This window comes from Nicotiana tabacum, chromosome 13 (genome assembly GCF_000715075.1).
Source record: "Nicotiana tabacum cultivar K326 chromosome 13, ASM71507v2, whole genome shotgun sequence".
NCBI lineage: Eukaryota > Viridiplantae > Streptophyta > Magnoliopsida > Solanales > Solanaceae > Nicotiana > Nicotiana tabacum.
The window spans coordinates 123,408,769-123,435,622 of NC_134092.1; the positions used below are offsets into that span (position 1 = coordinate 123,408,769).

A 26,854-nucleotide genomic window follows, 5' to 3' on the forward strand; every position below is an offset into this window, starting at 1 on the left:
TCTTAGCAATATGTAAAGCATCATGGCTATCACGGGCAGCAATAGAAAGTCCAAGATCACCAAGATGTCGAACAAGCCAAGACACTTCAGCCACGACCTTTCTCAAAGCCCTATACTCTGCTTCAGCAGAGGAAAGTGAAATAGTAGGCTGTTTCTTGCTCTTCCAAGAAATGGGGCAGCCACCGAGAGTAATAAAAAATCCAGTGACAGACCTCCTTGAGAAAGCACAAGTGGCCCAGTCAGAATCAGAAAAAGCAACAAGAGATAGATCAGCTGCATTGGACAATAGAATCCCCCGAGCTGGTGCAGACATAAGGTATCTCAAGACACGCAGGGCAGCCAACATATGAGGGACCCTGGGAGTCTGTAGAAATTGACTCAAATGCTGAACAGAATAAGCAATATCAGGCCGGGTATGTTGCAAGAAGTTCAGCTTGCCAACTAGTCTTCTGTAAAGACTAGGGTCTGGGAGAGGGTCACCTATGTCAACAGTCAACTTAATAGAAGGGTCCAAAGGGGTGGAAAGAGGAGAAAGATGAGAGCACTTGAATTCCTCCAACAAGTCTGAAGTATACTTGTGTTGATGCAAAATAAAACCATCAGAATGGGAGGAATCTTCAAGGCCCAAAAAATAATGAACCAAACCAAGGTCTTTGATCTTAAATTGATCATCCAAAAACTGTTTTAAAGCAGTCATTACAGCAATATCAGAACCAACAAGAAAAATGTCATCAACATAGACCACAAGGATGACCAAAGAAGCACCAGAAGACTTGGTGAATAAGGAGTAATCATTCTTACTGGAAATGTATCCTTTGGAGAGCAAGGCATCAGACAGTTTAGAAAACCACTGCCTGGAATCCTGCTTAAGGCCATATAAGGACTTCCTGAGTTTGCAAACCAAAGAAGAAGTAGTAGAAGAAGTAGAGGAAGAGATCTGAAGACCAGGGGGATCCTCATATACACTTCCTCATGGAGATCCCTATGAAGGAAGGCATTATTGACATCAAGCTGAAAAACAGTTCAATGTCTCTTGACATCCAAAGAAAGGAGGCACTTAACAGTAGTGAGCTTGACAACTGGAGAGCAAGTCTCTGTATAATCAATACCCTCCTTCTGAGTATCACCCCTAATGACAAGCCTGGCCTTGTATCTCTCAATGGAGCCATCAAACCTCTGCTTAATCTTATACACCCACTTGCAGGGAATGGCTTTCTTATGAGAAGGTAGAGGGACAATGTCCCATGTATGATTTGTCTCAAGAGCCTGGAATTCCTGTAGCATGGCCTCTTGCCAAGCAGGATTAGATGCAACCTGCTGGTAATATTGAGGGTCAAGCATGTGCAAAAGAGAGGTAGAAACCTTATAATTCTGAGAGACAGGTGGGGAAGATGATGGAAGAACAGAGGAGCAAACAAAATCTGATAGGTATGCTGGTGGGTTAATAACTCTGCCTGAGATCAGGAAGAGGGGGAGATGGAGGAGAACCAAAAGATGAAGGTGGTAGAGGAGGAGAGGCTGGTGGAGAAGTATTGGTAGGAGGAATCAAGGGAGAAGAGGTACAAGGTGTTGGAGGAGGAGAGGCAATATGAGGAACATCAGAATCAACAAAATCAGTGTGAGGAGAAGGGAAAGAAGAGGAAGGAGGAAGGCGGTAAGGAAAAATGTGTTCATGGAAAAACACATCCCTAGAAAAGAATACAGGATGGGTAGAAAGATTAAGAAGCTTATAACCCTTCTTCCCACAGGGGTATCCCAAAAACACACAAGAGATGGCTCTAGGTTTGAATTTATTCATGCCATGCTTGGGGCTAGTAGCATAGCAAAGGCACCCAAAAGACCTCAAATGATCAAAAAAATAGGGAATAACCATGCAGTTTTTGAAAAGGGAAAATGTTATGAAGGACAGTGAAAGGTAATCTATTGATCAAATAAGTGGTTATGAGAACACAGTCACCCCAATACTTGAGGGGAATTTTAGATTGATACAAAAGAGCCCTAGATACTTCCAATAGGTGTTTGTGTTTTCTTTTAACCACTCTATTTTGTTGAAGAGTGTGAGGGATACTAGTTTGATGGAGAATGGCATTGGCAGAAAAAAAATTATTGGGCTTCAGAGCTAGAGCCTAGCTCATAAGCATTATCAGGCCTAAAAGACTGGACAATTGAGTGAAAATGAACTTTCACCATTGCATGAAAAGCCTTAAGCACAGAAAGAGCATTGCTCTTGCATGACAATAGATGAGTCCAAGTGACTCTGGAGAAGTCATCCACCAAGGTCAAAAAATACCTGAACCCATTATAGGTCAAAGTATTGTATGGACCCAGATGTCAATATGAACAAGCTGGAAAGGAGTAGAGGAATGAATAGAGCTGTCAGAGATTGGCAATCTCTGTTGTCTTGCCATTGGGCAAACATCACAAAAAAATATTTGTTTAGATGAAATCTTACCAGATAAAAAAGAGATAGATTTTATTCTATTAAAAGGAACATGTCCCAATCTTTGATGCCAAATCACATCATTTTTATTAATATCATAAGAAGTACTAGTACAATGGGTAAAAGAAACATTAGCAGGACTAGATTGAACATTATAAGATGCACTAGAATTATTGCACTGAACATGATTAGAAACAGTGATAAGAAGAGAAACAACATGCATAGTAGATGAAGTCATGGCAGGATTCAAAAAGTACAACCCATTTGCAGCTTTACCAATTTCCAGTGGCCTCCTCAGAGAAGGGCCCTGTAAAATGCAGGTAGAAATGGTAAGAGTTGCAATGCATCTGAATTGAATAAGGAGTTTGTGAATAGATATGAGATTGAAATGAAAAGAACGAACTAACAGAACATTATGTAAAATCATATCTGGCTTGAGTTGTATAGATCCAGTAAATATGGCTTTCACTTTATATCCATTAGGCAGAGTTATTAAGAAAGGAGTAGTGAGTGGTGTTAAGTTGATTAAAAGATGTTTGTGTAGTGTCATGTGGTTGGTAGTACCTGAATCTAGAATCCAAGGATTTGAGCCTAAGCTTGAAACTACATATGCATGAAAAGCAGCAGAATGTACTTCGGGATGATTAAATACACCTGCAAAGTGAGCAAACCAGTATTTTCTGAACCAAGATTTTCAAGATGTATGATAGGATGGTGATTCAACTGTTGAAAAAGGATCATGGGATGGTCATATTGCTCCTTGCTGAAGCCATGACCAGTGGTCTGAGAAGGCTGTTCATCAATGTGATTATGATGATGAAAAGGACCTTCAGATTGCACACAAGCAACAAACCTTTTGCCTTTGGTGAACTTGAAGTCAGGGGAAACCCATGAAGTTTGTAACACTTCTCAATAGTATGACCAGTCTTTTTGCAGTATTTGCAAGACAATTGAGAGGAAGAACGTGAGCCTCTCTTTTGTTCAAACTGGAACTTTTGAGTAAAAGATCTAGCAAGTGCATGAACAAGGCTGCTAGAAGCATTGAATGAGGCCGACTTATTTGAGAAGTTGGAGATAGGAGTTGAAGTCTCCTTTTGCTTTTCATTATGTTGAAGCATAGAAGAGGCTTTGCTTAGGGATAGAAGGGATGGCATCATCAAAATATTACTCTTGCAAATGGAATAGGACTCATTTAAACCACTAAGGAATTGGTATATTTTCTGTTGTTCAATAAATTTTGGTAAGGCTCCACAAGTATACATTGGTCCTACATAGGCAGTACTAAGTTCATCCCAAAGACCCCTCAATTTTGTAAAATAAGTGGCAATATCTAGAGGACCTTGGGAAGCAGCACTGATTTCCCTTTGTATTATTTTGAACCATTTGATGTACCAAATATTTCATTAATATCATCCCAAATGCCTTTAGCAGTATCAAACCCCGTGACACTGTTTGCTATGTCTTCAGATAATGAATTTGTTATCCATGCAATTACCATGTCATTGCATCTTTCCCAGAAGGAGTAATAAAGAGAGTCAATTTGAGGTTTAGTAATTTTTTCAGTTATGAGCCCTAGTTTGTTCTTAGCAGACAGAGCAGTAAGCATATTTTTGCGCCAAATAACGAAACTATTCCCATCGAAAGGTGGAGATACTAAGTGTGCACCAGGACTATCAGATGGATGTACATAGAATGAGTGAGATGGATGTATAGTAAAGTCATCAAAACCATCTAACACAGAAGAAGAACTAACATCTGGACTTCCTATGATTAAACCCTAGAATTGTGAAATTCCTAAAACTGATACAAAAAATACTTGATTTTCACCAATATGCAGCAGGATTAAGGAGAATGTTACCGTCCTTCTTTGCAACCTAAAAAAGGTAAGGCCTTGAGACAGAGTTAACCGCTGAAATCAGTGAGAATGAACAAGTACCGGAGAGCTTCAAAGAAAAACACCAGAAATCACCGTGAAAAATTCAAAATGGTTGCAATGCACAGCTAGAAAATACTGTAGCCCAAATCTCCACATCAAAACGCGAGAAGAGATGGAGTTCGACGGAACAGAAAATTTCCATGGAAATCGATGAGGGTACCATCGGTCGAAAGAGGAGAACAAGGATCATCGATTCCTTGCTCTAATACCATGTTAGTGTAAGAGATCGAGCTGTGAGAAATTATTTTACAGAAGAAAACCCTAGAAAATAGAAAGAGGCAGGAGAGAGTTTATTTCATCGGAAAATGTACAGAAGATACAAAAATGAATCCGATCCCTTTCTAGATAGTTCTCCTACTATATATACATGAGCTATTAGTAACAAATACATGAACTAAAATATAAGAAATGAAAGTTGTAATAAAGCTAAGTGGGATGTCGGGTATCAGCTATTATTGGGCCTGGAGATGGGCTCCCGTTAACAGCTCTCTGCCTCAAAAATACATATATGAAATTATTTATAGTACTTAAAAAGTAAAGATCACATTTTTGCAGGTTCCGCGTGCATATCCTTGAAAGTCATTTTTGTCATCTGTATGAGTTTAGCTTAAAGAAAAAAGCGAGGATTCATTTCTCATACTTTTTTCTTCCCTGGAAGATGTATTAGAAACTACCTATGGTCAAGTAATAGCTCTGTTTTGTATATTTGAATTTGGACAAACACTTCTACTGTTAACTATTTCACATATGCTACTCATTCACTCGTTGATAATTTCGTTATTTCCCTTTGAAGTCATTTTTAGTAACCTACAGGTTCTTCCCTATTGCTCTAAACTCAAGTAATGACTTCTTCTTATGGCTATGGCAGAGGGTAATGCTAGAGATTTTGTGTTGAGTGGAGCATTGGATGAACTTGTACGAATATCTACTGAATCTTCACGACATGATATTCGCAATTTGGCTAAGAAGATACTTAAAGTTGAGTCCTACATTTCAGCTAAGTGCCTAGTGAAAGCAACACTTAACCAATATAAGGAAATTCCAGTTTTTTTGAGTCTACAGAAGAACATTATGAAGTAGCCTCTTTTACTAACATGTATTTACAACAGTCTTGTAAGTAGCCCAACAAAATGTAACTAAGATGCTTTATGATATGTTTTTGTAAATGATATACCATTCTTATACATATGCATTATCATTTATCAACATTCCAACTCGACTAGTGTGTCAATGGAAAAAAAGGGGATAAAGAACTGTTCGCTTTATGTAGTTCATACAAAGGCGGATTTAGGATTTGACTATTATGATTTTGAGTCCCAAATTCTACCACATTCCATTTGATTTACCGAGTTTGAAATCTATCATTTGTATTTATTTAGTGAATTTTAACGCATATAGCCAAAGCTAGTGGTTTGGATGAACCCATAAGTTATGACCTACATCCGCCCGACTGTTCATGTTGCACTGTAGTTATTGTGATTTGTTGACTAGATTTTCACTGACTAACATAATTAGGATGGTAACCTTTGTGTACTATGCATCTTCTACTCTGCCATTGCCCAAAAGATTGTAAATACATGCTAAAAGCCAACAAGGTCAGTATTAAACATACTTGGATGGCAGCAAACAAATATGAAAATTTTCGAGCAAATGAGCGTCACAAACATGAAGAAAATTTGCTAATCTATGAAGATACGCTCAAGGAAATGGAGTTTCTTCTAAATTAAGCCGTGTAGCTTATGAAAGAGTTTAAGAAATTTATCTAGTCTTTTCCGATGTACTACAACAACAATAACATACCAAGTATAATCTCACATAGTGAGATCTGGGGAGGGTAGTGTGTACGGCTGTACGCAGACCTTACCTCTACCTTGTGGAGGTAGAGAGGCTATTTCAATAGACTATCGGCTCAGGAAAGCATAAGCACCACAATAATAAAAAGAAAAATAAGACGGGACAACACCGATAAGCCATGTAAAACCAGCATAAATAACAAGATAGTAAGATGATCGAAATGCGAAAAACAGCAGGTAGTCAAAGAAACCTAATACCAACCAAATACGAGAGTACGTACTAATACTACCGGTATGAATAATCTAGACTACCTAACTTACTACCCTAATCCTCGACCTCCACACCTTCCTATCAAGGGTCATGTCCTCGGTCAGCTGTAGTTGCGCCATGTCATGCCTAATCACCTTACCCCAACTGTTCTTCGGTCTACCTCTACCTCTCCTGAGGCCCTCCAAAACCCCTCACACCTCCTTACCTGGGCGTCTGTGCTTCTCCTCCTCACATGTCCAAACCATCTAAGTCTTGCTTCCCACATCTTGTCCTCAATAGGGGTCACACTCATCTTGTCCCGAATAACTCAATTACTAATCTTATCTAACCTAGTATGCCCGCACATCCAGCCCAACATCCTCATCTGTGCTACCTTCATCTTCTGAACATGGGAGCTCTTGACTAACCAACACTCAACCTCATAAAACATAGCTGGTCTGACCACCACTTTATAAAACATACCTTTAAGTTTGGTGGTACCTTGTCACACAAACACTGGAAGCAAGTCTCCATTTCATCCATCCCGCCCCAATACAATGTGTGACATTTTCATCAATCTCCCCATCCCTGTATAATAGACTCAAGGTACTTAAAACTTCTCGGATGACTTGTGAATGCAACCTCACATCTCCTTCACTCCCTGAGTTGCACCACTAAACTTAAAACTCCGAAAAAAGTTTTAGTGTCAATTTCCTTTAATAGCCAAAGGGTTAATATGCAAATGGAGTAAATAGCCAGTGTTGACGATCAACTTACAATCAGCGTTTGAAGCAAAGATCTTTTATTACTCAATACAGTATTTTACAGACATGATCCATTTCATCCAAACTAAAGAAAAGCCCTTCATATGAACAAGAAGAAAATAAAAGCTTGCCAAAAATGATGCAAGACACTAAAGAATATGACTACAAAAAGAATAATAACAACAAAAAGTCTATCAAGCCTGACCAAAACCATTAACATTTATCGACCATCCGAAGGCGAAGGTGCACTCTGGTTATGCTTCTTCCATGCAATTTAGTTCCAACTCCAGTTTAAGCACCCACTATCATAGCCGACAATCTATACATATGCCTGCACTTCACAAAGCTCTGCAACGGAAAAAAATCAATCTGCAAACACTGTTGTTCAGCAAATTCCAATATATGCAGGGTTCTTGCTGCACATCAATTTGAACTAGCGGGGTAAAATTTCAGCTACACGATCTTGTGCATCAGCTGGAATTTCCCTACCCGGGACCTGGACCTTTAGAAGATCAGAGTACCTGAAGAGAAGATATTGAATGTCATTCTTATCACCACTTGTAGCCCAATTGTCACATCTATTAACCGCATTAACATTAATATACTTACTCTGCAAATGTAAACAGGTTCTCATGCTCCGCGATAAATGCAAGTAGGGCCTGAGAAAAGGAATTCAATGGTCACACATGATACAACTAAATATCAGAAGCATGACATCAGAAAATTAAACGACGTGAACTTCCATACTTAATTACCTCAAATGGCATGTTCAACAGCTCATAGTACGTTCTAACACGATCTAATCTCAACTGCACAGCCTCACCGTCTATCGAGGGGATAGCAGCCAGAGCCTGCACCACTTGGAAGAAAACTATTAGCTATGCTGTGGGGGAAAATAATAACGCAAGCATTGGAGCTAGAAGGAAAAACGAAAATTAAGTAGAATCATTGAGTAGACAGATAATAGCACATTGGTTTCCTTGAGGTGTTAATTCAGAGATCAAATTAATTGAATTGCATTTAGCTCAATAAATGGAAGCAATATAAAGAAATCCTTTCAAGGAAAGAGAAATCACCTGTTCCAGTGCGATGGAATTACGGCATATTTGCTGAACTCCAAACAGGTTGATAGATTTCAAATCAGCCAAAGCCTAAGAGGTGATAAAAGAGAAGAATAAGATGGGAGGTGGTAAGAAATTCAGTTGAATATTAGAATTTTATCAACAGAACAGCTCTATGCAGACCTTGATTGATGCATTTGAAGCAACACTACATATACCACTGAATATGTAGTTCCGCCTTGATCCTGCAATGAAGGGTGCCATTTCCTCATCCCGGCGTGTTATCTGGATTACAGAAACCAGAGGAAAACATAGATATACAATAAGTGTAGGTTCTTCACCTTTTATATAATAAGAGTGAAGAACTAAAAAGAATAGGACAAAAAAATTCAATCGGTTGATAACAAACCCAAAAAGATGCAATTGGAAGAAAGAAAACCAATGAATTAACCCTGAACGAGTAATATGCAAAAGCAAAAATATAAGCGTTTGTCATCTAGCTTCAATGGTTTCTCAAATCTTCTGGAAAAAGCTACACAACAAACACAGCGAGATGATTTTCCTCCTCTCCAGTCCATGCTATTTACATCTCTGAACGACTTTTACGTATTTGTTCTAAAGAGTAAAGACTACATGAGGCCATTCCAGAAGGAAAGTTATAAGTCAATTGGCCAAATGGCAGTACCATTTTTATATACTCAAGGTCTCTAAGTTCATACCAAATAAGCTGGTCCCCGAAGCCTAAGTTACTCGTCAAGTGCTTAGAATGTTTCACACATTGTTATAAAACTTTATCTTCTAAGTGATTTTCTAATAAATTTCCATATATTTCTTTAGAATTAATATCACGGATTGGGCACCAAGGAGGTATGAAACCCTGTAATGAAGTCGGGATACAAAATAAAATACAAGAAACATGATATTGTCGTGCTACCCTCCCAAGAGAAAATCAGCATACAAGTTTAGCTCATCCACAAAGTGAGAATTGGAATCTCAAAGGAGAAGACAGAAAGAGAGATCATGTGGTAGACCACAACATACGAATACTACCACAAGGAGACTTTGTAAAGGGTAAGGAAAGAGATCTTTACGAGGAAATGATAGGAAAATTATAATAAGCAAAGACCGAAGAAATATTTACCAGGGAAGTTAACGAAATTATATAATCATCCGGCTCCTCTGCATCTTGATCATCCAGGTATTCCTTACTCGTCATTTCCTGTAAAGAGTTGTTCACACTGTTGGTTGTAAATATTACCTCTTCCACAAAGTTAATGGAATTCACCACACATGCCACAAACCTGCAGATGAAAAATAGTCTCCAATTGCATCTCCACACGAAGAACCTTGAGGCAATCAATTGCAAGTTTCTTATATTCTTCAGCGAAAGATGTCAAATCCTTAGGAGGTATACTGCTTGTTCTAGAATGCTTTGGAGCTTTCTGCTTCACATTTTCTTCTACCTGATTTGATGTGCTAGGGCAAATCTTCCCAAGCCTGTAATTTGCATCAGAACTAGGCTTACTAGCAATAAAAAGGTATTCCAAGTTCAAACAGAAAATTTCATTATATTCAATCAACAATCAATGTCAAAGCTTCCCCTAAATGAAAAATGATGCATTTAGCCAACAACCTTGGTGAGGGGAAAGAGCTTGTGAGGGGAAGAGGAGGCAGACACAGCAATTTTAAGGGTACCAGTATCTCAGATGTGTCTATGTTTTCAAGACAACTTTTCTTTTTCCTTTTCTCTAGAAAACCTTTTTCTTCCTTTCAGTAAGACAACTCCTTCCTATTGTTATACAAATAAGACGTGCGGTCAAATTAAAATTATAGATCATTCTAAGTATTAAAACTCTAAAAGGACGGGTCCAAATTGTTAAAAACATAAAAATAAATTTGAAAAGATGAGATGTCGATTAAGAGTATCAAAGTAAGACGCCAAAGAGTTGTCACTGCTGATTGGTAATGACAAATGATAGGCAAATATGAGGCATCTATTGTGCGCTCTAACTAAATTAGTGTACCATAACCAAATGAACAGACATATTTTCGCCTATCTATGTCATCATGAGTACAGTTATTCATAAATGCGTGTCTGTGCGGCAGTCCTCTCCCGAACTATGTGAGAACACATGAAAAACTCTATGTTCTCCAGACTCAAGTAAACATTCAAAACGAAGGACAATACTGCAAAAAGATTTAAGAACTTGCCTTTCAATTGAATCAGCAACATATTCCAATGAATCACTTAAAGATGCCAGTAAAATTAGCTTGTTATCATCACGAATCAAGTTTTCCTGCAAAAAGGAATCGAAACTAGCTTATCATCTCAAAATCTTCTGACACTGCACGGAGAAAATTTAAATCAACTTATTTAACTTGTCAAGTTTTCTGAATCAATGTCAGCTCTATGCTATCATCTATTGCCCCATTATTTTCACATTCATCTCATTTATGGGGTAATGCAGCAAGTAGTAATTCCACCTCTTTTCACATTAGCATTCATCTTCCTCTTCTTCTTCATTCCAATTAGAACAAAAGCATTGCATTTCTAATAGGTCTGATACTGATCATCCTGGACCAAGTCTTACCCTCTTTAGCTATTGTCTACGTAGCCACGGTGTCGGTAAGTATCTCCCATTTAATCTAAAGCTTTTTTACACAGGCATTTTCCAGCAGCATTTGTTTTAAAACATGAGTAATAATGTTAAATTTCTACTGTGAATATTCCATTGCTTTCCTTGGAGTTCATTGATCAAGTAACACTCTTCGGAGTCATTTAGTAGACAATAAGCATGAAATGGAGGTAAACCTGTTGATGACAGAAACATGCTACAAAGACGGAAAATATGCAGTGCATCTTGTAACAGCCCAAGAATCATCAACTATTAACCTGCTCAAGAAGATACCTGTCTGATTGGCCTCAAATTCAATAACGTGTCGCTGATTTCCATTTCAACCTCCAAATTTTCAGCATTGGCAGCACCATTTTCTGCATTTAGCTCACCAATTGAACAGGGTAAACACGTACTGGCTGGATCGCGTCGCATCAGATTTTCAATATCATGTCTGCCAATGAGCATATAACTTTGCTTCTCAAGAACTGCCTGAATAAATAAGATATAGGATGGTCAAGTGAATAAAGATGGAACGAGGAAATTGAGGCAACCTAATAATACTCTACTTCTCTACTCTATTCCATCTTTTAACTATGCCCCACAAAGTGAATGTTTACATTTTATGAGGAAAAAGATAATAAACATGATGATATAAGAATTAAGGGTATGCTCATAAGGCAACTCTCTGATTTGTTTGTTTGTTTGGAAGACTTTTGTTTAGCAGTAAATTAGCTGTAAAACTCTACTTGTATCTTGAAAAGAGATTTTTTCTCATCTGATATATATAGTTATTCTGATTAAAGAACAGTAGAGAACTAATCCTCCCATTCTATAGATGATCCTCTTCGGAACAAGAAATATTGATTAGCACCTCCCTACAATAGCAACAACAATTGCCCAGTGTAATCCTACAAGTGGGGTCCGGGAAGGGTAGGATTTACGCAGCCTTATCCCTACCCTAGAAGGGCAAAGAGAATGTTTCCGATAGACCCTTGACTAAGAAAAGATGGAAGAAGCACTGATAGCAAATAACAATCATACAAGATATTTAGAAAACTAAATCCAAGAATGCAAAAGAGAAGATGACAGGAGTACTGGTAGCAAGTAATAACAGTACAAGATATGTCGTGATAACAAACTACTGATGGCAAGTAATAACAATACAAGATATGTGATACAAGCACCTCTCTACCTATACTAAAAACCACCAAAGGAGAAAGAATTGTTCAAACCTCCATGTATGAAGTGCGACATCTTTCATATGTTCTTTCAAGAAAAGTTTGAACATAGTTCACAAGAGCAACAGCAAACTTTGGCATTGCTTGTGCCCATCCAAGCACCTGTGTGAATGTAAAATATCATAAGAGGACAAAAACAATGATGTCTTCACTTGTATACAACAATTTATGATGTTAACCATCGCTCGTACTTGCTAACAGCAGAGAACAGATTAACTTTAAGGCATTTGACTCCTGCTCAAAAATAACGAAATGATAGAGATCCAAGATTTATCAGAAAAAGCAATGAACATATAGTACCTCTTTTGCTAAGAAATCTATTGCCAAAAGTCCTTGCAGGATAGGTCGACCTTTCTCAACCAATGGGGTATAAGATGTGACAGCATGCGCGCGTGGACGAAATGCCGCTGGGCCTACAAAAGAACTTTAAGTTTTACAACTTCATAGTATCTATCTACATAATTCAACAATGTCAAAGCAGATTTTATATTTCTAGTACATTTGAGGAAAATTGTGAATATTAAGCATCGCCTTAAATCCATCTCTAAATTTACTCTAGCTGTTTCTTTTATGACCAAGAAATCCCAGAGGGCCGGTAGCACACAGTTCAAAACTTAGTGAATAATGGGGCCCCACCCTTCTACCCTTCTCCACTTAAATACCAGGGTTTTTTTTGTGGCATAGTTCGAATCTACCCACACATCACGCTTTGTGCACTTACCACTAGACCAAAGCCCCAGCCAAACTTGGTGTTTAATAAGTAAAAGTATCAAGTATCTGGCATTTATTGTACTTTTGGCGGTACGTAGGATAAAGTTTGAACTTACCAATACACAGGCCAAGAGCTAGTATTGTTGATGCATAATTACGCATATCATTTAGTAATACTACTTGTTCATATGTTGTACATGGACAGATAGATGCAAAACTCCACTATCGAGAAAAAAGCAGCAATAGACAAGAAAGGTTATCGATGCTAAGGAAATATGTCACTAGTGTAATGTGTGGATGTGGCCTGGGAACTTTTGAGATCAAACCCAAAGATCCGCATCAACTAAACCTTCGTCACAAAATTAATCAAAGGTGTCGTTGAAGGTATTTGGCTGGATGCTTAGAAAGACAATGAAATTAGGAACTTGTCTCATCAATGCCACATCTTCAAATCTCTTTCTCAATCATGCAAGCAATATTCTTTTTGATAACAACATGCAATGCAATATTCTTTTATGATTATTTTCCCATTTAATGTGAGCACGCTTTCTTCTTCTTCTTGTTTACCATTAAAGTTCCTATTTGTGTTTTTAACAACAGACGATTGTTTTGCAACTTCAATAACTCTCATTAGCTAGCAGAGAATGTAGCCTGTTAAGAGACTTGCTTGATATTGCCTGCTGTACAGCTTTCCGATAATCAACAAACATTGCTGGTAAGAAGTGATCCTTCACAAAGTTCTCCACAAATGCCAGAAGTCCATCATTCCTGCAATAATTATAAGTAAAAGTTAAGGGAGAGTGTCAGATTATAATGAAACTTGGATTTGCACTATTGCTGATGCAACCTCTATTGGAACAAATAACATGGTTGAGAGTGCATTTAATATTCCTAAACAAAACGTAGAAGATGTGATACCCACTAGCACTAAGCTAATAAGCATCTAAAACCTGTTACAAACACCTTAGGAGCAGCTTTTTCACAGGCATGTGCTGCAAAGTCCCATACAACTTTAAAATCTGGGAGGTGCCAGAGACTGTTAGCAACAGATGTTGGTATAGGAGCAATTAAACAGTTTATGAAACAGGTTGTCCTCATAAATAATACCCGCATAACTTAACCTGAATCTATATATTATTTTATGCGGGATAGAATGTAGAATAGGAACGCAAGATTAGTAATACATGGTTTACTACAACAATAACCCAGTAAAATCCCACAAAGTGTGGTAGTAATACATGGATTAAAACTATAAATGACAAAAAACCCTTCATGTAGCAATAATATTTTATTTTGTAAAAAAAATTAAAATATACACTATATACTATTTTTTTAATATAATTAAACCAAACATCCAATAATAAGTAATTCCTACATTACAACTAGTACTACTATCCCTGCATTACAATCCCTGCATTATTACTCCTTGTATTACATAATACATGCATTACTAATCCTCGTATAATTTGCTTCTAGACCAAACAGCCTTCGGTGAATATAATAACTGCATCAAACTTTTTAAGGAAAATCACGCAGTTTCCAAATAACATACAGAGACAAAATTGCCTTCCATAACTCTGGGACATTTTGTTACACTATAAGCGCAGCATGGAAATGAGAAAAGTAAACACCAAAACACAAATATGCTAAATCATTAACTGTTTCTTTAGCAATATAGATTTCTCTATACCAAAGCAGTAGAATTAACAAAGCAGGATGAAATTAATCCTAATTTCCTATTTACTTTGGTGGGGAAGTGCTTCTGCTGGTTAGTAGACAAATCATTTCAAGGTGGGGTCAATGTGAAAAGAAGGTTACTTGTCATCAATAACCCTTACATTTCACACAAATATTGAAAACATGATAGATCAAAAAAGATAAGGTACAAAAGAATCCAGCTTACCCAAGTTGCGAGTACTTCTGTGGCAGCATGGAAGCGACTTTATCCGTGAACTGTTCACAGAATGTTGGAGTAAAATTAGCGTAGAACTTTCCAGTACTCTTGGACTGATTATAGCATTATGATTAGATCAAACCTGAAGAACAGGCCGGTATAACGAGGCTGCTAAATAAATTCCCTGCTCAGGTAAAATAGCTGCTGTACCATAACCTTCTTGGAGCACATTGGAGCCTCTCTTACTCCATCCTTGCCTAATGAGATCAACCCCTGAGTGAAAATTGTTACGGAGTCAAATCATTAAACTAACCAAACAAGAGATTGAAGGTGCAATAAGAAGCTTTCTCACCCTGCTCATTATTTTAGTAGGAAGATCAATAAGAAAATAGACATGTACAATGCCCAACAAAACGAATCTAAAGCTAATAAACTTTGTTGTTTTGGTAAACCTCCTGACATACCTTGATTTGAAATGGATAGAGTAGCATCTGTGAAACGAAATGCAAATGTTAGACCATCTTCTGACCCATCCCTGTAACCAATACGAATCAAAGATGGTCCATGGTCACTAGAGAGAAAGTTGACATATGATAGCTAAAAGAACAAAAAGTAGTTCCTTTTTTCCATGGAAAACGAAATGTTGAGAACAATATATGATGACATCAATGATCCAAGTTCCACAACAGTCCACTACTCTATCTTATTGCAAGAGGGGAAGCATTTTCACCACTTAGCTCACAAACAAAAAAGCAATTACTTTACGTTTCTTCTTTTCATAATGCTGCCACCAGCTAAAATTGGATGTATTTCTGCGGGCATAAGTGAAATATGAATTTCCACTGGAAAACTACAGAATGCCCAAAGTGAACCATCTGTTCTGCAATTCGATACCATTTAAACAAATCTTAGGCACAAAACTTCAGATGGCTTGTGGGCTTGGTTTTGGTTTTAGTCTTTACGTAAAACAATCACATTCTAACAATGTCAACTGTGTGAAAATCATAGGGCGAAGAGCTACTCCCTTAAAAAAGAGAGAAAAGCAGCTTGATGGTGCGATACAATATTAAAACACTTGACGGTGCAAAGAAGAAGAAGAAGAGGAAGAGGAAAAGAAGTAGCACCGAACAGTAACAACAATTGAAGCGAACAAAACAACATGGTGTAAATAGAGCTCTAAGAATATGAAAATACGAGTGCTACTAATACCACTGATAATGGACGGAAAAACTCTCCACCCCCTACTAACCTTCTACCCTAATTCTCAATCTTCACACCCTTCTATCAAGGGTCATGTCCTTAGTAAGCTGAATCAACGCCATGTCCTGCCTAATCACCTCTCCCCAGTATTTTTTTGGCCTACCCCTACCTCTTCTCAGACACGCCATGACCAGCCTCTCACACCTCCTAACAGAAGCATCAGTGTTTCTCCTCTTTACGTGCCCGAACCATCTCAGCCTTGACTCCCGCATCTTTGTCATCCTAGGGGGCCACTCCCACTTTGTCGAATAACTTCATTCCTAATCGTATATCTCCTGGTGTGCCCACACATCCATCTCAGCATCCTTGTTTCTACTACTTTCTATCTTCTGAACATGAAAGTTTTTGACTGGCCAACACTCAGTCCCATACAGCATAGTTGGTCTAACCACCGCTCTGTAGAACTTACCCTTGAGCCTTGGTGGCACATTCTTATCACATAAAACACTGGATGCGAGCCTCCATTTAATCCACCTGCTCCAATACGATGTGTGACATCCTCGTCAATCTCTCTATTACCTTGGATTATAGACCCGAGATACTTGAAACTACTTGAGTATCAAGTTTCACATCCACGTCCACTACATGAGTCCCGTTACTGAATTTTCACTCCAAGTATTATGTTTTGGTCCTGCTCAACTTGAAACCTTTAGACTCCAGTGCGTGTCTCCAAACCTCTAGCCTTGCATTTAACCCCGCCTCACGTCTCGTCAATCAGCACTATGTCATCGGCAATAACATGCACCATGGCACCTCCCTTTGAATGTGTCGCGTCAACAAATCCATCGCAAAGGCAAATAAAAATGGGCTAAGGGTCGATCCCTGGTGCAACCCCATCACAACTGGGAAGTGTTCCGAGTCACCTCCCGCAGTCCACAACCCAAGTCCTAGCAACATCGTACATATCTTTACTCTAATGTACGCTACCGGAACACCGCTAACCTCCAAACATCTCCACAGAACCTCCCTCGGGATTTTATCATATGTTTTTTCTAGGTCAATGAACACCATATGCAAGCCTTTCTTCCTCTCTCTATACTGCTCCACCAATCTTCTCACCAGATGAATAGCTTCCGTAGTCGATCGCCCCGGCATGAATCCGAACTGGTTCTCGAAAGTAGACACACTCCTCACCCTGACTTCCACCACTCTCTCACAAACTTTCATAGTGTGACTCAACAGCATTATAGTTGTTGCAATTTTGGATATCATCCTTGTTCTTGTACAATGGAATCATTGCACTCCACCTCCATTATTCAGGCATCTTCTTCGTCCTAAAAATGACATGGAACAACCCAGTAAGCCCCTTCAAGCCTGCCCAACCCGCGTTCTTCAAAATTTCCGTCGGGATTTCGTCTGGCCCAGTCGCTCTACCTTTGCTCATCTTACGCAACGCCCCCTTAACCTTAATACCCCTACAATACCCAAAATCACACTGACCCTTGGAGTGCTCCAAATCACCCAGCACAATGCTTTTATCCCCCTCCTCGTTCAATAGTTTATGGAAGTAAGTATGTCATCTCCGTCTAATAAGTGCCTCTTCCATCAACAAATAAAAAAAATTAATGATTTAAATTTATGAGTAGCTGCCACTTTCCAGCTACTCTACCCCACTAACAGAATTGGGACATATCTTTTTCCGAACGAGGCCCCAGGTATTTTATTAACAATTATAGTCCTTAGCATATAGATAGTGCTAAGAGAAACCAGAGATACAAGACCCCCCCCCCCCCCCCGATCTAAGCGTTGGCTAGGTAAGCGTCCTGTAGTAAGAGGAGTAGTTATGAACAGTGTAGACCATCCCCATGGGGGTGGTGAAGGGAGAGCCCCAATTGGTAGGAAAAAAACCACAACCAACACTTAGGCGTTTCCAATTTGGTTACAACTTACAAGCATCAAGAGATATGTTAAAACGGGATTTGACTCGATGAATGCACATGATTTCAACCAGTCCCTCCCCTTAACATAGTATATACCCCAAACAAAAGAACAAGAACAGTGATAAGCAGTCCGTTAACTTGCCTCTTATCCTTTGAAGGGGCCTTGCTTGCAAGTCTTGCTGTTTGGACAGCAGCATCTGCGGATGCAGCTTCTGGAGTAGCTCGCAGGATCTCACATATGAGTTGCTGGCATTCACTCTGTTTACAAATAACATTAGTGAATATATTTGTATCATCCATCATCGAGTTGGCACTGCTTTGTTACTACACCATACATCTGTAATCTAATCAACTCGGGGGATCTTGGGCATCAGGATGCAAATGATTAACATGGAAGAAGCTGACCTGTAAGACAGTCAATGAAAAGCCAATACTATAGCCTCCAGTGTCACGAGAAGCATCTGAATCAGGGTTCCAACTGATGTCTGTAGGCATGGACTTAGGCGTGTTCAGGTCAACTTGTTGCGAGCACTTTGACTCAAGAAGTTCTCCAACAATGACATGATTCTCTGGAAATTGTTCCAGTTGCAATCACAAACCGAAAGTAAGAGATTGTGGAGTTGAATGTAGATTACTAGAAGCAAAATCAATAAGGAATGAAGAAGCAAAACTGATGAAGAAATTTGCAAGACCTTATCACTTACCAAATATATGAACAACAGTATCAAGAATTGAATCAAGGAGTTCCTTTGCAGCAGCCTGTGCTGTTCCTGTAGGAGCCATGACAGGTGAAACAGGGCTGACTGCTAGTAGCACTGCAAGATATATCCCATTCTGATGCTTCTGTTTCGATGACTGAAAACTCTCCAACTGCCCTTTTAGATAGTGAAGACCAGTAATGGCTGCTTGGGCAGCCTGGCCAATGCCAGGCCGTGGAGCATTTTCTGCATGAGCTTTGATCTTTGTTGTGATTATCTCATGAATTGTAGGCCGCAACCTTTGGCTGTTGAAATGTCAGAGACTAAATATTCAAATACCACACGAAGAAGATAACCTCTTTACAGAAAGAAAAAATATAAGAGTCAACCAATTCAATCATGAAAAGTAAACAAGTCAAATCATCATAATTTAGAGCAAAGATAAAATCATAGTCTCGAATCATAGTTCTGGTAACCTCCATTAGCATTGTATTCAAGCATTAACAGGAATACATTTATTTGCTAATAGGTCCCAAAAGTGCAAGGCTGCCTTAAGACCGTGAATGTCATCCTTCAGTTGACATGGTTTGCCGTATTGAGAAATTGGGTCTTAGCCAGTTCGTTTACAAGTTTTAAAAGAGCTTCTCTGTCTCAACTGACCAGCAAAGCTCTACAACCTTCCTTTGATCATTTCTCCGCCATCAATGGCAGAATCACCCCTCCCCTATTGCCAGATTATCTTTTTGGTTAGCACCTATTTGAATCCCACAGCCTACAGGTCATTCTAAAACATATCTCTACCCGAAAAAAGAAGAGAATGCAGGTGATCAACTCAGAGCTTTGCTTCCAATTGGCCCAAAATTATGAATATCAGGACTAACCATATTATGGCTCCTGCTGCTGCAACTTTCCCAAGCATGCAAAGGCACTCCACCATGGTCTGCAAGTACTTCACATGCAACGGGGCTTCAGTTTTCCTGATTGCTTCCTACATTTGAAGTATATCGGAATCATTAGCACTCTTATGAATATATATCAGAACTTTGATATTGACAAGCATGCAGAAGGCAACTTTGTATCAATCAGTCAACTATGCCACAACCCCAAATTAGTTGGGTTTGGCAACTTTCTTACAACAAATTCATCTGGTGTAGAATCTGAAAGCCATGTCGGAATTTGATGAGAAACCATTTTGACATCCTTCGAAGCACCATCAGTGCCATTAATCCTTAAAGAGGTAGGATAGCCATCTGACACAGTATCTTCACCATCCTCATCATGACCTTCTGCTACAGAGCTGCAAATAAGGCAGAAGAAAGTGACTCGGCAGCTATCATTTGCACCAGAAGAAGAATAGATGGAGAATCTACCAAGAGATTGATAAAGTTAAACTATCACTGCAAGGCGTTTAATGAGGATTCTGTCAAGTTTCACTTAAAGATGAAATCAATGGAAGAGGTAGGTCTAGATTACATGTGGTCATCTGCCGCAATATTGAGGATGATATTACCAACAGAACCACATCACTTAAATTTTTTGTCTTACCTGCCATCAATAGAGCTAGTTCTGTGAGATCCATCCCCAGGTCCAAATGAACCAAACTGATTTTCACCTTTTAGCAACCTAGTTCTTCGAGAGAGAGGCTGTGAGTTGTTCATGGACAATGGTACAGCAACAGTGGTCGGTACTTCATCGTCCCTTTCACTGATACTGAAGAGAGTTGAGCTGCAAAAGGAAGGACAATGTTAAGCAAATATACAGCAACATCTAAAATTAAAAGCATGTGGCTCCTCTTTAACAGAAAGTTAAGGATAACAAAGTACAAGAAGAATTGCCTCCAAAACTGCTTCAATATTTTAAGTGGATAAAGACAGCAAGATATGGATATCAAACTTCAGATTCATCGATCAAAAAGAATAATGTCTACAAATGAGAGACTTGGCATGTATACAATCTCAAAAAACTAGAAGGTTTATATAGACTCAGGGGAAAATAATATGTACCTGTATTCACCCTTATTATAAAGATGGGCATGCAGATCCTCCAAAACTTTATAGAAAAGAACGCCTCGTAGCTTTGTCAACTCAGATCTGACATCTTGTAAAGCACCAACCTGTGTGACGCCAGCAATATACAGTAAGTACACTGGGCCATCCTTTCAACATTGAGCAAGGATTGCCAACAAACAATGCTACAAGAGATTAGTGCTAAAAACTTGTTCATCAACTTGAAATTGGTTATGCAGTGTTGACCACAGGAGATGCAGCATTTGTAATATCAATGCAATTCCTATAGAACAAAAAGCTGCCTCTTTTAACAAAAATCAGTTTTAACGTACATTTCAAACTAGGTATCATGAACATAGTAGAGAAATTTGATCCACGTGAGACAAAAAAAGTCAGTGTTAAAATTTTGTCCACAGTTTTTTCCGAGCAGCCACAAGTGTGAAGGTAGAATTAGCTATGAAGTTTTAATTGGCCCACCGTTTGAAGGCCCTCTCGCTCAAGCATAAGAGCTGATTGAACATGCAACTGCACGGCAGCGTAGAACTGCTTTTCATTAATCAGCTTTTCAATACGAGCAGGAACCTGTGGCAGAAAAACAAGGTAATGCATCAACAAGAATGAAGACGGACAATGAATGATAAAATAAAGCGCTGAAAGAATCTGAGAATCAGCATAGCATCATCAATACGGGCAGCCTCTTCTTGATTAAAATTGCTTGTACAGGAGTCTCTGGGAGGGTGGCAGCATCATAAACACTTGAGAAGCCAAGAGCATAATATAAATATAAGGCAAGTCCAAGATGAAAAATTCATACCACAATTTGGGAAGAGCAAGTGCTCAGATGAAGTTTACTAAAAGTTCAATTAGTCATGGACTTGAATATATTTACAAAATATTTTCATTATTGAGACTGAGAGCTGCTCCCCACAAGGATGGTTCAACAGTTTATCCTCAACCTGGCACCCTTGACCCTTCTAATAGATGAAGTTTACTAAAAGTTCAATTAGTCATGGACTTGAAAAAATTTACAAAATATTTTCATTATTGAGACTGAGAGCTGCTCCCCACAAGGATGGTTCAACAGTTTATCCTCAACCTGGCATCCTAATAGAGAATCCTTTCGGCTTCGTGAGTCTTAATGACAATATAGAATACAGTAAAACTGTAGAATGGAAAGACCACCCCTAAACTGTCCTGTCAAGCTCATATAGCCCAATCAGCAATCTCCATAGGGCCTCATCTTTTTACTAACTAACCCGCTAAGCAATACCAAAGCCAGCCTTTCCTTTTATCAGATTAGGAGGAGAATATAATTCTGGTCAAACATCTTCTCACAGGTATAAGAAGCATCAGGTCAATAAAAATTAATACGTAAATTACCTTTCTTTAATGCAGAAGGCGAGAGACCAAAAACATAAAAAGGGAAGGGAGAAATTTCATTGAAGAATTCGTGTGCCAACCAGAGGATAGATGGAATCACTACTTCCAACTGCGATGAGCTACTTATCATATAGAATCTCGAGCACTGACCTCTGTGTATTTAATGGTTTTTCCCTTTTCAGAATAATTTTATATGATTGATGTATTTTAGATACGTACTGTACTGTTTCTCTGGGATTAATTACTTGAACACAGCGATTAAAACACATGACAATTATATTCCACTATGCTTTTACAACCAAACCATTGATCCAGAACTACATGGATACTAGCATGAACAGTTTTAACAATATGACCATTTTAATCATGTTAATTACCTACTGAGAGGTTCTTCTATTTTCTTTTTTATCTTTTTTTACAACAGTGATGTAGAGGTCGCCTTGCACGCGACTCGACTATCCCACTGGGTGCTACATCCTCGCACCTATTCAGATACCGGTAATTTTATCCACAAAAACTTAGGCTGATGGGAGGAAATCATCCAACTTTTTCTGCCTCCACTGGGATTCAAACCCTGATCTGCCATGGTCTTTATTCCAGCTTCATCGACCTCTGAGCCTCACCCTTGGATGCGCTGAAAAGGTCCTTTTATAGCTTCATATTTATAGCACAGAGAGCCAGAGCCACGGATCAAGCTATTTGGTAGTTTCCTTTATCGACAAATTAAAACTATATTTACTCTTCAGTAGGACCTTGAAAAACTATGTTTTGAAGCCTTCAACTGATTCAAAGTAAAATCCAACTTCAGATGTCTATGGTTTTTGGCTTTTTGGTGCAACATCCAAAATGTAAAGGATGAAGACAGCATGCTAGATTACATCAATTTACTACAGAATTAGGTTCTTCTGTACAGATGGGATCCCTTCTTTTTGATTTTGTATAGGGGGGCCCAATAACGTGTAATCACAAGCACTGTCTTAGTGCTTGGTTGTTGTCATTTATAAAATCCTTACCTGTTTCAGAAAATATATATAGCTTTCTACTTCTAAGTGGATGCACAGATACAAGACTCAAAATTATCTTTCAAAGAAAGTAGTTTCTACTTCTAAGTGGACGCACAGATACAAGACTCTAAATTATCTTTCAAACAAAGTAGTTTAAGCATTTTTCTTGGTAAGTAGTAGTTTAAACATTATTTTTTTGGCAACTAAATTTTTTTATTACCAAGTAAACTTTACAGCTCAACACAAGCAAAGAAACAGAACTGAAACTGGGCAACAACCCCAATTACAGGGAACCATTCTAATCATCCTACCTCCTATCACCAGTACATCAAGTAGTTTAAACATTTTTTTCATTGCTAGTATGCACCTATCCATTCTTAAGATAGACAGAGCGTATTGAATTAAACTCGGCATTTAATTAGAGATATAGCAGGGACTGGAGCAAAAATATAGCAACGGGACTAATAAAAAAATATAAAGCATAAAGACAACTGACCTTAGCTATGCCTTCTATTTGATCTAACAAGGAGATAATATGTCGCAATGTAACAGAGCGATACCACAACTGATGCAACTGCTTGTTTCTGGCACCAAGAAGCTTCTTAGCCTCCGCCAAGTCACCTTTTAAAACACCAATACTTTGGGTAGATTCACTGAATAACCGCAAAATCTGAAGGTAAAAGCAGAGTAATAGAATAAGATGAATAACTGTTGATATAAAAGAAAAGGAAAAAGAGAAGCATAAAACTAGACTTCAGCGATTGCTTAACAGTAATTACATACATTAAAACTCATGTTTCAGGCTGCTGAAAGAAGCCCTCTTCTGACCTTACTTCAGAAGTAGCATCAACTTCACCAGATACAAGTCATTTTTCATTTCACGTTATTGCTATAGAGAATAACTTTAATAAGACCTTTAAATATTTGCCCCTTTTAGAAAGACCTAACACATAAATTCGATTGATTTCATAAATTGTGAAATCAACAGCGACATTATTAGGTTAGTTTATATTATGAATTATAAGCTTTTTTGGTAATAATTTTTTTGGGACACTCCAGGATTCTGCACTTCTTGAATACACAAGTATCTCTGCTTTCATATATCAATAAATGCTATTTTAAAATGGATAAATTACTATCTAATCATAGAAAACAAGACTTTTGGTTAGTGTGTTCTTATTTTTCTTTCCTTTTTTTTGGGGCCAAAAGTAAGGGCTGATGTCAAACTCATTGGTTCAATTTTTTTTATTTTTAGATAAGGTTTATCGGAAACAGCCTCTCTACCCCTCGGGGTAGAGGTAAGGTCTGCGTATACACTACCCTCCCCAGACCCCACTTGTGGGATTTTACTGGGTCGTTGTTGTTGTTGTTGTATTAAGATTTTTTTAGATACAAGAGTAACTTTTATTGACAGAAAGGAAAAGATAAAAGAAACCCTATATGCAGGATTCATGCATTGGGTAGGAGTCCTATTCAACAACATTAATTCCATTATCTATACATGTCATTGTGATCACCATAAAAATGAGGAAAGTAAAGATGACAGAATCTTATGTATCTGCACTAGTGAGCTTTCTTTCTGTTCATATCTTTTTTAATTCCTCAATGCACATGCAAAGGAGATTACTTCTTTCATATAGCACTAATTTATTACTATATATTGAAAATATCAATTAATAACTTCTGAACATGGTGGAGACATCAAAGAGCATGATCTACGATCTACTTCATCGTAATTCAGTACTCTGCTAATTAACAATCTGCAACCATTGTGGACCATAAGTTCAGTATTTACTGACTACCAACTTGATAGAGGATAATATCGCATCCATGACAGATAAAGCAAAAAATCAGAATCTCATTCAGTATGAATATCTCTTTTTTGGATAGTACGCTTACATAAATATTTGCTTGAAACTAGAAATTTGCATATCTAGGAAATTCACTACTTCCTCAAAATGAAATAAATAAACAAGAGACGATGTAACAAGACACCTGAGAATAATTTTGAATAGCTTTATTGAAGCCACCATGGTAGGCATGCACTACTTCATCTACAACTTCCTCAATAATTTCACTCTGCTCCTTTAAGACCTGGACATCACCTTCACGATCTTTCGAGGTCAATATACGAACAACATGAGGCAGTGAATCAAACCGAGCAGCAGCCCAGTTCTCGTCTACCCTAGCAAGTTCCTCCCTTAAGTACTGCAATTACCACAAAGCATATGATCAAACAAATGCCACAGATATAACCCAAGATTTTAATAAGAGATAAAACCCAATTACTATATATTTAACACTACAAGTTACGGAAATAGGAAGACCGCAAGCTACTAATCACAGAGCCTATATCAAAATAAATGCTTCAGAAAAAACGCAAGATTCAAATAACAGATCAAAACACAATCACTATAAATTTCATCAAAAGTTACCAAATAGCAAGATTGTACGACAGATCATATGATCAAAGAAATGGTACAGAAATACCCCAAGATTCAAATAAGAGAAAAGAAATAACCCATATAAGTTGTCCTTTTTTTATGGCGGTGCTGTCTGAGCCAGCTAGGGCACACATCAATTATTTCTTTTCAGAGCATATGATCAAAGAAATGCTACAGAAATAACCCAAGACTCAAACAAGGGAAAAGAAAAACCCCATGTGAGCTTTTTTATGTTATGATGACGGTGTACGACAAGCTTGGGTGCACCTCGATAATTCCACCAGCATAGGTACCGGGTAACTCTGCCCACCGAGGCTTAAGCCGATGGGAAGAAATTACCCAGTGTTTTATCTTTTCAGAGCATGTGATCAAAGAAATACCCCAATGAGCTCTAAGCCTCCAACTTTCATCACAAGTTACCAAAAATAGAAAGATTCTAAGCTAATTAAGGAAAGCAGAAAAAGTAAAGAGGCAAGGCATGTCATAAAGAGTAAAAATATCTAGTGAAATTCATCAAATATCCCCTAAAGGCCAAAATCCAGCTGTAAAAAAGGCAATAAATAGGAAAAGTTAAGGAGAAAAAGAAAGAGTTAAACTCACCGATTTGTCCTTAGGAATCGGCAGTAGATCAAATTTTCCCATCTCAATATACTTAACACTACAAAATCACCAAAAAATAAAAATCGCATCAAATAATAAGACAGACAGATTAAAAATAGCTCAAAATATGAATCTAAATTATCAGTAGTTTTGCATTTGTAAGAGAAGAGAGAGTATACCGAAGAGGGATTTGTAAATTTATTCGGATCTAAGAAACAGTAGAAGACTTAAATTGCATCAATTAAGAGTGACTGAAACGACTGTGTTGGGTGGGGTGGTGGGTAGGGTGGGTGTGGGGGTGGAGGGAAGAGGAGAGCTCCAGAGCGGAGCGGAGCTGGAGAATTGAAATGGAGATGGAGATTCCGAATGGAGATGGTGATGATGATGTCAGAATTTTAAATTTAATTAATGTCGTCTGTTTATTACTAGTACTAATATTTTTTAAAATTAAACGAATTACTTTTCTGGTATAGACTGGTCTACGAAAAAAGTCTTACCTTCTTTTGTTCTACATTGACCTTCTCAAGTGATTGTGTTAAGGAAAGAAAAGCTTTGTAAAAATTACATGTTATAGCCGCTCTAAAAAGTATTAGTCGGTAAAAATATATATTTTATTATTATATTTTATTGTATACTAATATTATATATATATATATTATAATTTTTTAAAAATATTTAGCTAGCGATATATAATTATTTTTGATCGACAAGCCAAATGTGTAACTTGGGTAGTTGGCGAGGCGACCTCTTTTCAAACTTGAATTGGCCAAAGTGATCTTCAGGTTTTAATTATTATAGAATTGACCTTCATGTTTAATTAATGATTAAGTGGGATTATAAAGTGAAGGGGGTTGGGTCTTTATTCCTAAAGTTTCAG

The 26,854-nt window shown here is 38.0% G+C and overlaps 1 protein-coding gene across 1 annotated transcript; it reads right to left on the bottom strand.

Moving 5' to 3' along the window:
• Positions 1-7,204: 7,204 nt before the first annotated feature.
• LOC107791768 (exocyst complex component SEC8) lies at positions 7,205-26,448 on the bottom strand. Its single transcript, XM_075228462.1, has 27 exons — positions 26,157-26,448; positions 25,978-26,035; positions 24,929-25,141; positions 23,430-23,603; positions 21,027-21,131; positions 20,547-20,656; positions 20,089-20,268; positions 19,678-19,840; positions 19,425-19,531; positions 18,550-18,848; positions 18,251-18,414; positions 17,988-18,103; positions 15,170-15,240; positions 14,848-14,978; positions 14,715-14,764; positions 13,479-13,579; positions 12,401-12,513; positions 12,095-12,202; positions 11,154-11,351; positions 10,456-10,541; positions 9,546-9,741; positions 9,386-9,463; positions 8,428-8,529; positions 8,260-8,334; positions 7,939-8,034; positions 7,793-7,842; positions 7,205-7,704 (listed from the first exon to the last, which is right to left on the bottom strand). The coding sequence occupies exons 2-27, from the start codon at positions 26,017-26,019 to the stop codon at positions 7,617-7,619; spliced, it is 3,216 nt and encodes a 1,071-aa protein (XP_075084563.1). The 5' UTR covers positions 26,020-26,035; positions 26,157-26,448; the 3' UTR covers positions 7,205-7,616.
• Positions 26,449-26,854: the final 406 nt, after the last annotated feature.